At 42.6% G+C, this 15,307-nt stretch overlaps 1 protein-coding gene across 3 annotated transcripts in view; it reads right to left on the bottom strand.

Annotated features, from left to right (window-relative positions):
- Nucleotides 1-1,351: 1,351 nt before the first annotated feature.
- The window catches only part of cux1b (cut-like homeobox 1b), a 62,226-nt gene continuing 48,270 nt past the window's right edge, over nucleotides 1,352-15,307 (bottom strand). For 2 of the 3 annotated variants that reach the window (XM_026193484.1, XM_026193485.1), the window contains 4 exons: nucleotides 14,430-14,717; nucleotides 14,138-14,326; nucleotides 12,124-12,388; nucleotides 10,535-11,729 (listed from right to left, as the gene is read on the bottom strand). In XM_026193484.1, coding sequence (XP_026049269.1) covers nucleotides 11,222-11,729; nucleotides 12,124-12,388; nucleotides 14,138-14,326; nucleotides 14,430-14,717 — 1,250 coding nt within the window. In that variant the 3' untranslated portion in view covers nucleotides 10,535-11,221. Of the gene's footprint in view, nucleotides 2,181-2,283; nucleotides 2,349-2,443; nucleotides 2,525-2,611; nucleotides 2,669-2,917; nucleotides 3,002-3,138; nucleotides 3,256-3,358; nucleotides 3,472-5,224; nucleotides 5,429-10,534; nucleotides 11,730-12,123; nucleotides 12,389-14,137; nucleotides 14,327-14,429; nucleotides 14,718-15,307 lie in introns of those variants that run through there. The other variant, XM_026193486.1, reaches the window with a different exon arrangement.

Genomic DNA, 15,307 nt, shown 5'->3' with positions numbered 1-15,307 from the left:
TAGACGGTTACTCTTTTTTTTTCCTTCGTCATGGTGCAGCTGTTACACAAACCCAACAACGCTCTTTTTTTTAACGTTCATTAACTCATTAAAAAGATCCCTATAATGTTACTGATGTGCTCTTTTTTCGGTAGCACGTTATACTGCTGCCCACCACTGAGAGTGTAATTACCTTGGAATTACAACTCGGGGTTCAGTATGTTGCTCAGGGATAATTTGGGCATTCAGACTGGAGCAGCCAGGAATCGAAACACCAACCTTCAGATTAGTTGATGCGCTACAGCCGCCCCAACGTGGTAGGTAGGTGAATATAGTTACATGTAAGATACGGTGTTAGTCCTTTTAATACTAAGGAAATGATCAGTGTCAGGCCTAAGCTTGTTCATTTCTGCTTTAGAATACATTTACTTATCTTTACACTCAGAAAAAAATCCTAAGAGAGATCTGGACACTGATGTTTTTGGCAGTGGAACAATTTTCTGCATCATCATCATCATCATTTATTTATTTATATAGCACTTTAAAAACACACCTGGTAGACCAAAGTGCTGTACAATACTAATAACTGCTGTTATTTGATTCTCTTCTGGGTTGTGTCCAGCTACAGTAGACACAATGCATTTGGCACTGGAGCAAAAATAAACTTATAGTCCTATCTAGTGCAACAGATAGTGAGAGAACATTGACACATTAGAGAAAGTACAGCCTGCTCAGGAAGTTCATCCTGTCTCGGCAGCTGCAGATACAGATACGAGTCTACGCAGCGCCGACTGAGCACATCCATCACGCTCTGGTCAGGTTCAAACTCCAAAGAGGACAGAGACAGACAGCTGACAGGCAAGTCTGCAGGAAAGCGTCCACCTGCCCACTGTTGACTTGAGTTTGAAGGCACTACCTGCTCCAATGTCTCCCTTTTATATAGCACTACAGGTCTACGCTACAACACAGCCAACAGTTTTTACCCCTCTTGCCATCACCCAGACAAAGTAGCAGAAATTACAAAAACTATTACTTCTAAGGAAGGAAACCACCATACAAGTCAGTATTACACAGCACATAAGCAGACTTAAGCTTGATTTTGAGTTCTGTGTAAAATCTAGGTCCGAACTTGCTACGTAACCAGAGAGCAATTAGTCAAAGGTTTCTTCCTGTCAAAAGGCACTTTTTCCTTCCCACTGTCCTACTTCTCCTTTCTCTGGATTATTATAGAGTCTTTACCCTACAACATAAAGCAGGCAACTGTTAATGTGATTTAAGGTTATATAAATAAAACTGAATGGATTTGTATGTATATTATCTTCGGCTATCTCACACACCACAAGATGAAGATAAAATGAGACTACAAAAGAAATTGCTGTATAGTCTTTATTGTAATAGATGTGCAATGACAGAAAGGGAGAAGAAAGCAGGTAAACACGCACAATGACGTTGAGTATTAGGATCACAGACTCAGTAACCTTTAGTCTATTACTGCATCACTCAGCCGAGAAGAAAACGGTCTCCTAATAACAAACAACAGTAACAAACCATTAAAACTAGTACCTACCAATCACTTATTACTCCCATTAATTATTCGAAATAGAGCAAAAAGGAATGAAAAAATCTTAACTACTGTATGTGTTGTTCCACCACCAGGATCTGCTCAAAAATCCTTCTATATAACTTCAAGCTGTGCTTTTACCCACCAATCAAACTTAATGTTAATGTCTTAATGTTAACCCCACCAACCTAAACTTACATCTTCAGTTCCAGTTAAACACACCGCACAAACAAAAAAAAGAATAAGGAGTATCGTGGTCCCTTCAGTCCAGAAAGATAAAGAAGAACTTCATTAAACCTGCTTTAAATAGCACATGTCTCATATATACTGTTAATGATTGACTTTCAGTATTGTATTATCTAATAAACGTCAGATTATGGTTTTGTATATCACCTGCAACTTACCAATCATCAAGTAATCAAGCAACCCTTTAATTTACAGTTCACAGCCCTAAACTGCCCCCTAGTGGTGAAATTAGCTACTGCAGGAAGAATAAAGGAGCTTTAATAAAGGTAAACTTCTCTAAGGAACATGCATGCTGCTCAGTGTTGATGTCACCGATGCCATGTCATGATGTCACCGTGGGTCGGCTTAAAGGTTTGGGTCGTTCTCATGGAAACGGTGGATGTGGTCAGCGTACCTGAGACAAACAGCGAAGCACTCGTAAGGGTCAAATAAAACATCGCATTTATCTGCTGCATTATGTGACGAGCTTCTGAGTCAGCTGCAGGAGGCACACTCACTTTTTCGCACAGAAAGCTGAGCAGTCTCTGCCAATGCTCTCGCTCCAAGCGGTCTTATACAGCACCTGAAAATAATCACAGGTGACAGGTGAGTCCTGTTCCTCTGAAGCTGCAGATGTACCTACCGGAGGAGGCCACGCGGTACTGAAAGCAAACCTACCAAGAAGACCAAACAGTGCAGGAACAGAGTGTAGAAGAAAGCAATGGTCCTGGCCATCTTGTTGGAGAGAATCACACGTCCCTGAGAGACGCAAACAACCGGAGAGTGAGATGAGAAGTTCACACGGACACACAGAAGACGCGTCTGATGTTTGATTCAGATTCTTACCAGGCCCAGAGTTGCTTTATCCCAGGGGCTGAGGCTGAGGTATCGGCGCTGACGCTCCTGAAAACACACCGCACAGAACTATGACGACATCTCCCGGCAGCACGTGTGAATATAAAATCTAGAGTTGATTTATTTTATGATAAAACAACTGTTTGTGGAATATTAATCCATGTTCTTCTTCACCTGTTTAGACATCACTCTGCATTTAGTCATTATTTATTATCACTATCTCATAAAACAAAGAAACTCCTCTAAGAAATGACAGCGTTTAACATTTTTATTTGATCTCAAGTGTGTGACTTTCACCCTCTTGCTGAAGGAAGCAAACGGATCCAGTCTTTCCTCGTACTGGGAGGAGTAACGCATCACGGTGTCGTCGCTGCCTCCAGCCTGCAGCAGGGAGGAAACACAAGAGGGAGGGGAGACCGATCCAAATTAAGCATTCATCAGCCACTGAAACACCCAAACTGGGTTTATTTTGTGCCAGCAAACCAAACTGGACATCAGAAAGAATCTCTCAGACATACTCTGCCTGGGTAGCTCTGCAGAAATTTGATTTTCTCATAGAGTTTGATGTTGTCCGCTCTAAGGCTGTCCAGTTCATTCTGCAGGGCCTGCATGGTCTGCTGCATGGAGCGACTCTCCTACAGGCATCAGAGGGAACAAAGGGAAGAGGAATTAGCCCTCCAGCGAAAGAGACACATGAATATACGTGTGTGTGCGCGTGCATATGTGTGTGTGACTCACAGCTTCCAGCTCCTGGTTGCGAGAGCGGAACCTCTCCCTTTGGCTGGAGATGATGGAGAGCAGCGAGTCCATCTGGCCCTGAGGAAGCTCAGGCTGGGCGCTCACACCTGAACCTGCAGATAAAGCAGCACTTACATGCCGGGAATCTTTTCCTCTATTTGCATGGCTAACGTTTCAGATCAGACAGAGGCGAGCGAGGTTTATTTGATTATTAAGATAGACAGCGCTCAACTCACCAGACCCTCAGGTTTTAACTGACACACGAAAGAAAAGCACTCGAACGCCTCTAATCCGGTGAGAATCCAAAAAACAGACAAACCCCCTGCGGAGCATCCTTCAGCACATTTATCTGACTTCAATTAGAGAAGCTGTGCTAAAGACAAACTTCAGTATCAAAGCTGGGTGAATAATTCGGTTTACGAGGCGTGCCAGCGGTAGGCTTAGAAGGGAAAAACATTAAACTAATAATTTGTCATTTTTTGACACGTAGAATAGAAATTTAAGGCAACAGATGAGCCAGTGCCAACAGGCATGTGAATGCAGATTTACCATCAGTGATCTGTAACGACTCTTTTCTTAATTTGGAGTCTTCTTCCCTTTTTCTCCGCTCTGCTCATGGTTTTGAAATGTGATAATTGACTCCAATAACACTGAACATTGAATATTATCTCTCCATCCTTTGCTTTATCTGTGCGTTAATGAAAGCAGAGGTAACATTAGCATTAAAATGTGTTTGAAAAATAAATGTAAGGTGTCATAAAAAGGCGAAAGTGCCTGCTGGCTGCGAAATATGCAAACAGGAAACATTAAGTGTTGTTGTTTTTTTTCTCGGGTGGCTGTAATTTTTATGCACTTCCACATCTCGTCTACCGTGAGCTGCGTTTTCAGGCAGAAAGCTGTTGAGAGGCGGCTCATTCACACGCATGAAAAATGTGCGCAGCTTTCTATTTGACTTTTAAGGACTCAACTATACATTTATGTGACGTTGTGAAATATAAGTGTTTTGTAGCGTGCATGTCAGCCGCCTTCTACTACAGCTTATTACAGTTTTATTACACAGGTGTTGTGAGGATTATGAAAAGCTCCTTGGCTGCAAATAACCCTGGAAATATACAAATTACATTATTAGACCACCATCCACTGTAAGGTTTATGCCACTGCTGCCTTATATTAACTGTACTGTAATGACCAAAATCTTGTTTTATGTTTCATGTTTTTTTATGGTTAATCAAAATAATATTTTTAATGCTAAAACAGGTTTTTTTTCCTCCATAAATTTAATTTTATTTCCAATCATTTCAATTTTCAAATTAGTTTTACAAAAAAGATGAAAAAACAAACAAACAAACAGTAAACCACATATTATCATTATTATTATCATAATTTAACTTAGATGCAGTCATTTATTTGCTTATTTCTCAGAAAAGTCCTATTTGGGTATAAAACCATGAATTCAGTCTGTTGTTTGCCAAATAAGTCATCTCATTTTTAGTTTCTGACCATTTCTACAATCTCTATATTTATTGGGGGTTTTAATGGTCTAATAAATGTGGTTTTTTGATTTTATGGTAAATGGTAAAGTTGTTTCACAGTGACTCTTTATTTTGAGCATTTCTGCACAAAACATTTGCAATATTTTTTTATTGCAAATTAATATTTTTTTTTAGTTTTTTAAATCCTTTGTCCTTTCCAACGATTTCTAAACAGTTTGATATTGTCACCACTTTGATCATAAATTAAACTGCGGGGCCACTTTATGGCTAAAGGTGGCGTTTCGTTTTGGGATGACATGTGAGGAATCCAAATAACAAACAAACACATCATGATCAAACATCATCAACTTTCCATTTCATCCCGGCGACCTACCGATAAAGGTCGCAGAGGCCTCTTTGATCGGCTCGGGGATGTTGCCCATGTTGCTGACCTCTGACCCGTCTGCATCGGGGCGCGGCAGGGAGGACATGGCTTGGACGGTGCTCAGGTCATGCTCCAGCTTCAGGATCAGCTCCTTCTGCTCGGCGCTGGTACGCACCGCGGCTGCAAACTCCACCTGCAGCTCAGAGTAACGTCCTGAAGACAGACAACAACTTTAAGACCATCTCTGATTCAAAAAACTTCCCAACTGTAGACTTAAAAAAAAAAATTATAATAAAACATAACCCAACATAACTCACCTGTAGCTGCTGATAAAAGGCAGAAGCAGTCCAAAACATCTGTGAAAGCCCTTTTCTTTGTTTCTAACAAGCTCAACTGATCTCTTTCTCTGAGAATACTTCTTTTACAGAGTGAACGCGGAACAGAAAAACAGCCACAGCACACTTTTAGTATTTGTATAAAAGAGATTTACTTCAATTATCACACCTAGGGTGCATGTGAATAATAATGATGATGAATCAAATGTCAATCATAACAAATACATTGTGAACATTTCATACAGTGATATTGCTTTTCAATGTTGTAGAAGGGACTGTTTTACAGTGCTGAGAACAAACAACATGATACGTTTAGTAAATAGAAAGATAAAGAAACAATGATACATGAGGAAAAACAAACCAAAGGGAGGGAGACCGTGAAGGAGTTAAAAAGCATCTCAGGAGTGACGGAAGTGTGGAGAGGGACGGGGAAGGAGAGAGGGGGAGGAAACGACTTTCAAAAAACATCTTGACCATCCCTTTACAGTCATGCATCCTTTTGTACTACAACACACACGTACGCGCACGCACACACTCATTAAAAAAATAAGCATTGGGAGAAAGTGATGAGAATTATTACTTTCACGTTGTTGATGACATGTTGGGGGGAGGGTAAAAAAAAAATCGAAGAAAAAAAAAAGAACAATACTCTGAACTTGCTAAAGCCTCAACAAGCATCTTAAAGCTTTCCAAAAGGGGAGGGAAGAGGTTAGGGTGGGGGTAGATGGGGAGGAGGTTGGGGGTGGGTGGGTGAAGATCTCCCCAGGTCATTTTGGTTGTCAGACTACACTGTGGTTTAAGCTATGGGTGAACTGAAGCGACGACACTAGCAATGTACAGGGGTAAAAAAAAAAAAAATGCAACATTTTAAAAAGTCAGCGACCTTTTTCCAACAGAAGAGGATAACTAACGTCACTATTTGGCTTTTTGCTTCCTCTTTTTTTTTTTTTTTTTTTTGTTTGTTTAAATCTTAAGTCTTGTACTGAATGAAATGTTTTTTATCCCGGAGCCGATCTCCGAGGCTTAAGCGTGAAAGACGACGGGGAAATGATTTTAAGACTTAAAACAATAACAAAAGCCATGTGAGTAAAGTTAAAAGGGGGTTAAGGGAGGGGGGGAGGGTTTAAAACATGAGTGTATTGTGCTGTATTATGTGTGTATGTATTACTGAGTGTGCTATGCATACAGCACCGCTGATTCAGAAAGTGTTTCCTTACAAAAACCCACTTCATAAGATATATTTTAAAAGTATTACAAAAAACATCTGAGGTCTCTCTCTCTCTCTCTCTTATTTTTTTTTCTTCTTTTTTTCTCCTGAATATGGTGACCAGTGCTGCTGTTCGGGCTTCCATTACAACTAAAAACATGTCAAATGAACAACCACTACTTCAACAGATCATACAGTAAAGCTTTACGACTTCAGAAAACATGATATGATATACAGCATCTGTTACACCTTTACAATGTTATTCAACAGTGTATAGAATCATCTGATTTAAATTTGTAGAAAAATATCTGTGGATCATGGAAAAGTCCTGAATCGTCCCTTCTCTCCTCCTGCCTTCAAAACAAAAGCATACCGTGACAATAGTGAATTAATAGCTACTCCATCGACCGTATTTACACGTCTCTCTCTTTTTTTTCCTCCAAATAACCATCAGAATTGGCACGTGTCATTATCAATACCTGTAGTGCCGTTTATCAATGTCACAGCAAACCTGACACAAACAGAAAAATACAAAAAATGCCCTATGAATAAATTCAGTGTTATTACAGTGTATGCCATTTCTGCATGCTTCCTCCTTCATTCAATGCTCTGGCCTTTTTCGCTGCTAGTCAGTTTATATACAACGTAAGTAATGCATTGTGGGAAAAAAATAAACAAACAAACAAACAAATTAGTTTGTAAATAAAACCCTCTCCGGAGAGCTGATGGAAGTCGAGTTTAAAGTACCGTGAGAAACAAATTTCAGGTCAGGACGCGAGATGCATCGCGAACGAATCGGGGGGAATCCTCTACATCTAATGACATCACTAGTTTGGTGCCCTGCTTGGCAGTTAAAGGCACAAATCTGATGATCTCACACGGTTCGGGTGAGCGGATGGATCAGGCTATTACAAAAAAAAAAGAAAATAATTACTGATGGGTTAAGTGCTCATACTTTACAGTAGCTATTCATCACCATAAAACAAACACACTGTGGCTGTCCAGTCCAAGCGGTCCCAACAGAAGGCAGTATCACTATTCAGCGCGCAGCAGGGGACAGATGTCTCACATCAGTCGACGGCAGGGAGAGCCGACGTTTGGGCGATTATTTTTTAACAACTAACAGACGCTTTGGAAAGTCCGATTTAAACTTTTGACGGGCTGCCGCCTTATCTCGAGTATACGCTGAGGGGAAAGTGGGAGGCTATAAAAAAAACGTTGGGATTTGTGAATAGAAAACAACACGTTTGATACTCATGATATCTACACCTGCACAGGACGACGGCCCGCCTGTCACACAGTCATCTGTAGTTTGAAATAAGGGTTGGCTGGACAGAAACTCAGTTTAATCACATAGAAAACATGGGTACAGCTATCTTATGATTCTTTTTTGTTGTTGTTTTTAGTGTTACAATGTGGATAAGCATCTGTGCTTGGTTTACAACCACTTTTTTTTTTTTTTTCTTTTTTTTTTAAAGGCATACACTTCCCAGGATCCCGGGATCGTACTCTTGTTGTAGTGTTTACAGACCCTGTCCTGGTAAGTCTTACAAAGATCCTAATAAGTGCTTCGTTACTAACTGCAATAGAAATTCTGCATAATCATAGGCTGGCTATCTCTGCTCGATCTGGCGTAGCACACCTGCTAGCTGGTACACTTCTCTAATCTCAATTTGGCAGATATGACCTCTTTCAAGTTAACATGCGTTCGTATGTTTAGGTAATTTCACTTGACCTATTTGACAAAGTGTATAATTTGGACCAGTTAATTAAGTTAATGTGATTAATGAGTGGGCAAGGTCTACATCTAAAGAAAGCTGCGTGCCCTGCCGAGCAGTAGTGTTGGGCTTGCCCAGGAAAAGGAAAAAAAAGGAAGGACAAAAAAAACAAACAAACAAACAAACAAACAAACAAACAAATATTATTGGAGGATAGAAAACAGGAAAACAGATATGCTATCATATATTCACTGATCTTGATATGTCCTTTGATTCTCTAGCTAGCAGTTTCTTTTTGTGTGTGTGTGAGCATAACAGTTGTGGTAAGAGCTTTTTATGCTTACGGGAGCATGAACTGTAGCAAAACACATCTTTCAAAAGCTATTGAAATGACACTAAACTTTAGGATTCATGAATATACAAACAAATGAGAACTAGTACATCTTTGTAAATATTAACCAATACTGCCGGCAGTCTATACGTCTAATAAAAATGTTACTTGCCCTCAGGAACAGTATAATCCCTTAAAAAATAGACAACTCAAATGATAAGACATTAAATGAAAAATACAGCACCTATAAATAAGCGGAATAAAAACCAAACTATAAATGCAAAATAGCAATAAAACCAAGCTACAGTAAATCATAGTATTACACTACTTTGTGAGAAGATTAATGTAATGGTAACGCATCAAACAGCTTAAAGAAGGGTGTCAGTTGTGCACTAGTAGTGTGTGCAAGATACGAAATATGACCCCACTCATCGGAAACACTGAACACTCGAGTCTCACGCACGCTTTGTGCACACGCATGTATTGACGACAGGCGTGCGTGCACATGCATCCACGCAAACTCTCACGCACGCACACAAACACACAAACAAAGGGGAGGCAGTGGGCTGACAGGCACTGAGGGCTTGTGTGGGACAGGGAGGAGGTGATATGCCTTATAATTTGTAGTGTATACAGTAGAATTCAATGCAAAAAAGACTTACATCCCTGGATACAGGAGAGACTGGAGGAGAGTGGTAACTACTCACACCAGGGTTGGGGCGAATTCACCAGCAGAAGTTTCTGCACGCTGCAATTCATTTGCTTAAAAAAAAAAAATAAAAAAAAAAAATACCCATTTTCCATCAAGAATTTCATTATTGACAAATCGATCGATCGATCGGTCCAATTCTGAGTGAACTGACCTCAACCCTGACTTACATGCAGGCAAATAACAAATGCACACAGACACACACGTACACACACTCTTCCTGATTTGGCCTATAAAAAGATGTGTGTTTGTGAACAGAGAAAATTTTGTCGGTGGTGCGGACATACACGCACACACGCGCACACACACACAAACACACCCACCCAGCAGGTCCAGTGCTGGGCAAAGTTGTGACGTGCACAACCAAAAACAACGAGAGACACGTATAGTATCACCATGTCAGACAGCTACAGTACTACGTGAATTCATTGTATGTCAACAATGCAACATTATTCCATTCTAAGGTTGTTGTTTCTTTCTTTCTTTTTTTAAACAGTAACTTGTTATTCTTGTCTTTTCTGTTCTTATTTTGTACTAATTAAAAATGTTTCCTAAAATTCCCTATTTTTGTACTCTTTAGAGTCAATAGACTGTGCAATCTCTTATTGGCAACCAAATTGCAATATTTAAAAACAAAACAAAGAAAAAACAGATCATCCTTCATCCTAAAAAGAAGGGTTTAAGGAGGCAAAAAGAGGGGTCCTTCTTTCCTTCCTTCCTCTTCAGATGAGTGTGTGTATTTTGTGAGGAATTACACATCCTTCTGGCCATCACATGGCTGTCAGCAGGATAGGATATGGGACACAACAGGTCAAAGTTCATCGTTCTTACACCAGTAACCATGGCAGCTCAGCCAGCAGGCCTTCAACTACCCTCTTAAGAGTGTAGGAGTGAGATTAAAAAAATGAAAACATGCTGCCATTGAGAAGAGAATACACATACACACCATTTCTTTTTTTTCCTCTTTTTTCTGGGTGTGTATACACTCTCGCACACACACACACAGGTGCACACTGACACAACCCCTAACATACAAACACACGCACACACACGCAGTGAGTGAAAAAGGCAAAGGGTTTGTAACAGTCACTCTACAGTGTGAAAAATGAGGCATCTCACTGAGTGAGGGGAGGTTTGTGGACACTTGGGAGGTGAGAAGAAGAGCGGAAAAAAATCTCCTTTAAGAAAGTGAGAGTTCTTGTAAGAGAGTTCCTGTCTCTATCTATCATCTATCAGTGTCTATCACTGTGACAGCTGCTGTGTCAGGCCTTGCCTGTGTTACTGAGTCCAGGTTTCAACCCCAGCTGTGGGTCAGACCCCAGCTCAGGACTAACCAGTCTGGTGCACCAGTGGCTGGTGATAGGGGGAGGTACAGCAGGGCCAGAGGCCAGCAGGACGGCTAAGTGCTTTTCTCAGTACAAAAACAAAACGCAGTTTTTAAAAACAAAAACAAACAAAAAAAACCAGGAGAAACAATTAAGTTCTCTTATTTTGTTCTTCTACGTATTCAGTAAATCTTCTTTTTAAGGGTTTTGCCAACCACTCTTTGTTTCTTTCCTCTTTTTGGAAAGCTTCTACGTAATAAAAATGGCTGCTGAGCTTGACTTTGGCTGTGTCCACTCTCCAACTGGAACAGAGCAGGAGGGGTCCAAGGTTAGAGGTCGTGAGGTTATGAGACGAGAAGGATGAAGGATGATCAGGGGGAGCTAGAACTCCCACTCTGAGGGATCCTCTTTGCTGGCAGCCTTCTCCAGCCTGTGGATGATGTTATTGAGATTGGCTGCTTTCTTCTTGCGCAGATTGTTGTCCCTGGGGTTCCTGGCAGGGCCAGAGGCTGGGATGTTAGTACTAGAGGCAGAGCTACTGGAGGATGCCTCTGTGAGGCTGAAAAGCCCCAGTCCACCCTGTCCACCGCTGGAGCCCGGCCCGGCCAAGCCTGTGGCGGTGCAGTCTAACTGGGCAGGGGAATTATTAGAGCCCCCTGCCTCAGACTCAGCCTCCATGTCGTGGTCTTTGCATGCTCCTCTGTGATCCTCCAAGCCAATGCCCAGAGATTGGCGTGTCTCCACTGTGCCCTCAGATTCCGTCCCATCGCAGCTGTCCCCTTCTCCTGATTTGGACCCACGGAGGGAAGGCGATCCCGCTTCGCTGCCAGGCCCTACCCCTCCAGCTGCCTGGATCTCCTCTATGAAGAGCTCTCGCCGAATACGTGACCTAAGAGGGAAACATGAGTTCAGTCACGCTAATTAAATCCTGAAATTCAATTTGTGGAATACAATACACTCTACTAATGTCAAAATATTTTCGATGAACAGGGAACAGCTTACGCATTTGGACTAACAGTGCAACAAAAACACAATGTGATCTGGCAGAGTCGTACACAAAGATTTAGACAATTCATTTATCCGCAGATAAAGTCAAGACGAACCCACTAATGTATTTCAATAAAACAAGGAATTTGAACAGAGGTACTATTCACAAAGACATGAGATCCTTATCGTATTAACTTCAGGTAAACTATATTTAATCCATCAGAGAGCAGCTAATAAATGCAGAACAACAGAAAGAATTTAGCAGGAGTCCATCTTTTTTTCTCCTAAATGCTGACCTGTAGTTATGGAACCAGTTGATAACAGTACTGGTCTTTAGGTTGAGCTGGGAGGCCAGCTCCTCAATGGTTTTGGGGGAGGGGTAGGGCTTCTGCTGATAAGCCCTTTTCAGAGCCTCCTTCTCCTCAGGGCCCAGCACCACCCTGGGCTTCTTCAGCTGCTGCTGCCCTGGGCTCTGGGAGCCCTGCATGTACTCTGACCCCACCAAGCCTCCGTCCACAGAATGGCCATCACTCAAGGAGCTCAGCCGCCTCTTCATGTATGCTGGATGGGAAAGAGGGAGAAATGGGTCATCCAGTGAATACATTAATAAATCTACAAATGAATGGGGAGTTTCAATGATAAAGCTGGCAACACCAGTAAAAACCACAGATGCAAACTACAGTGCATAACAGAGACATTTCAATACAAGTGAAGGATTACATTTAAAAATGCATAAATAGCTGTACCACATGACATTTAAGCAGTTATATAAAATGTGCTGCATTAACATATAAAGACAGCAGAGCAGCAGAGAGGTGGGACTTCAGCTGGAACATAAACAGGTAAAAGATTTGTCAGCAAGGTTTGCCATTCAATAAGAAAACACTGATTGCCTTTGAATTTCCGCTGTTAATGTGTAATCGTGTTTCCATCAAAAGCCCTGAGGCAGGAGATGGAGTCTCTCTTCTCGGCAATAACCCCTATTACTGAGCTCTGAATCAGCTGCAGTTGAGCCAAGCTCAATGCAGATTAGCAAGATGATGACAAAGACTTGGAGTAATAAAGCTGCTCTGTTTTCATACAACGTAACAGGTCTGACAACTAATGCCGCCAGCCTCCCAATCAGCCACTAGGTGGTGCTCTCGTCTTTCTCACCAGTTGTAACAATGAATGCATCTCTTCCATTTTACAGCAAACAAGCAGCACCGTTCACTCGGGGCGCCAGCAACTGAAAATGAACAGCTCATGGCAGCTTCGTATGAGGTTGACATTTTCCCAACCCCAATACATGCTGCCAGATACATTAGTGTTGCAGGGAAAAGCCCCTCAGAGCAAGATTAGAGCGCTCTCAAACTTGTGCGCCGCCTCGCAGGCTTGCACCACAAGGGTGAGAGGTCAAATGTGGTAACTTTGGACTAGGTCCATGTCTTTCCTCTGGGCTCTGCTGGTAGCCAGAACTATTGCCCATTGCTATTTGGATGCATTACTCTTGGTCAATAATCTAACATGAAGCTGAATGTAGTGCAACCCCACCAGTCCAACCCCCCGACCACACAGGCGTTAGGTCAGTTGTGTTTTTCGCCCTTGTGCGTAGTTTGTGATATCAGCAGGGTAAGCTGATCCTGGACGGCTGTGCCCACTGGCAGGTTCAAATATCCATACCCTGTTTGCTTCAAGTGGGCAGTGCGGGGTCACTGTGAGGCAGCGAGGAAGGAGGGGGAGGGTTATGAAGCAGGCCTATTGGGGGTTTTTGATTCCTAAACGTATCCTCCTGACAGAAAAGAGTGCAGGATGATGGAGTGATGGAGCGGGCAATGGGCTAATAAATGATAAAAATACGAGCTTATAGACACTGATGATTATTATGTTGATGACGATGATGAAGAGTAGTGCTGATGACTGTGAGTAAGCAGGCCCCCGGCAGTCGCCTAGCTGTCACATTGAATACAGTACGTGATGTCTGCAGTCCTGATTGGTACTGACATCACACCAAGATGACTGTGATCTGCACAACATGCTCTGCTGTCCTGCACAAAGGATATTGTGTGCAGATGTGCATGTGTAATTCAAAGGCTGCTGCTTGTGTGTGGTTTTTTTGCTTTGTTTTTTTGTGAGCATATTTCTCAAATAAATGCATGCTTAAGCACAAAACATGAAAGGTTTTCTGAGCCTTTCGATTATTATTTCTGACAGCATGCTGTGCTGTATATAGAGTATGCATCTATTTCTACTCATTGAGCTTTTTGTTACACACACACACACACACACACACACACACACACACACACACACACACACACACACACACACCTTTCTTCTCCAGGCGTTTCATGTCCATAAGTTTCTCCACGCTGTGTGGGTCCTGGAGCCAGAGCTGCATGCGGACAAAGGGCTCCCTGCCCTTCAGGCTCAGCTTGTGCCAGGGTTTAGGCCTGGCCAGCAGGTCTGAGACAGAACCCTGAGTCAGACCCAGGATAGTCTCCCCAAACAGACGCTGACCTGGTTTGGAGAAAGAAAATGGAACCAGTTAAACTACACAGAAAAGTACAACACCACAATTGAGCATAAGAGCAAAAAACAAAAAAAAAAAAAAAGGTCTTACCCAGGTTATTATCGGTTAGCACCTCCTTAACCTTCTTGGTGATGGCATAGGTATCAAGCTCAGGAGACATTGCAACCATCTCCTGGATGCTCAGACCCGAGTGACCTGGTAGAGGCAGCGGGGTGCCCGGCTGAGACTCCCCACCTGAAGGATCCTCAGACGGAGGTTTGAGACTGGAGGACTGTGACGCAAGTGGGTCCCCAGTGAGACCATTGACAGATTCTTCAGCTGAACTGAGGGGGGACTCTGGAGCGGGGCTGCAGCTTGCTGATGTCTTGGGAGTACCCTCTGCTCGAGCACGACACAGAATGAGAAAGTTCGCACAGGTTAGGCGACGTGTAACTATGCGAGGCGACACTAGTTTCATCTCCTCTCCCTGCTGGGTTCAGGAGGGACTTCAGTCAAATTACATCGACTAATTTAACTCCTGTTGAACAAACAGCAAAGGTGCTTAAGTTTTCAGTTTGAAGCCTTTTTGGCTTCCTCCTCCTATTCCTTCATCTCCCTGTCTCTGTCTGTGTAGTGCCGCTGTGCAGCTCAGCAGGCTGGAAGAGAGCAGTCATGAGGAGCTGTCAGTGTACATTAGCTGCTGTTTACACCCCCAGAGAGAAAAAGAGACACACACGTGCATGTACGCACACGCACACATGCGCGCAGACACACACATGCAGAGCTGCCATCTGGCGCTGCAACACTAACTTGTCTATGACATGACAAACCAGCAGCTTGCTGGCTGACACTGCCACAGCACTGGGGATGTGGGGGGAGGAGGGGGATAGTGGGAGGAGAAGTGAGCAGGAGGGGGGAGACGGTGGGTGGGATGGAAGCAAGAAGGACGAGGGGGATGAGGAGGGGGGCGGGTGGGGTGAGTGACAGAG

This window comes from Astatotilapia calliptera, chromosome 14 (genome assembly GCF_900246225.1).
Source record: "Astatotilapia calliptera chromosome 14, fAstCal1.2, whole genome shotgun sequence".
NCBI classification, from domain to species: Eukaryota; Metazoa; Chordata; class Actinopteri; order Cichliformes; family Cichlidae; genus Astatotilapia; species Astatotilapia calliptera.
This window is presented reverse-complemented; position numbering and strand designations above follow the sequence as displayed.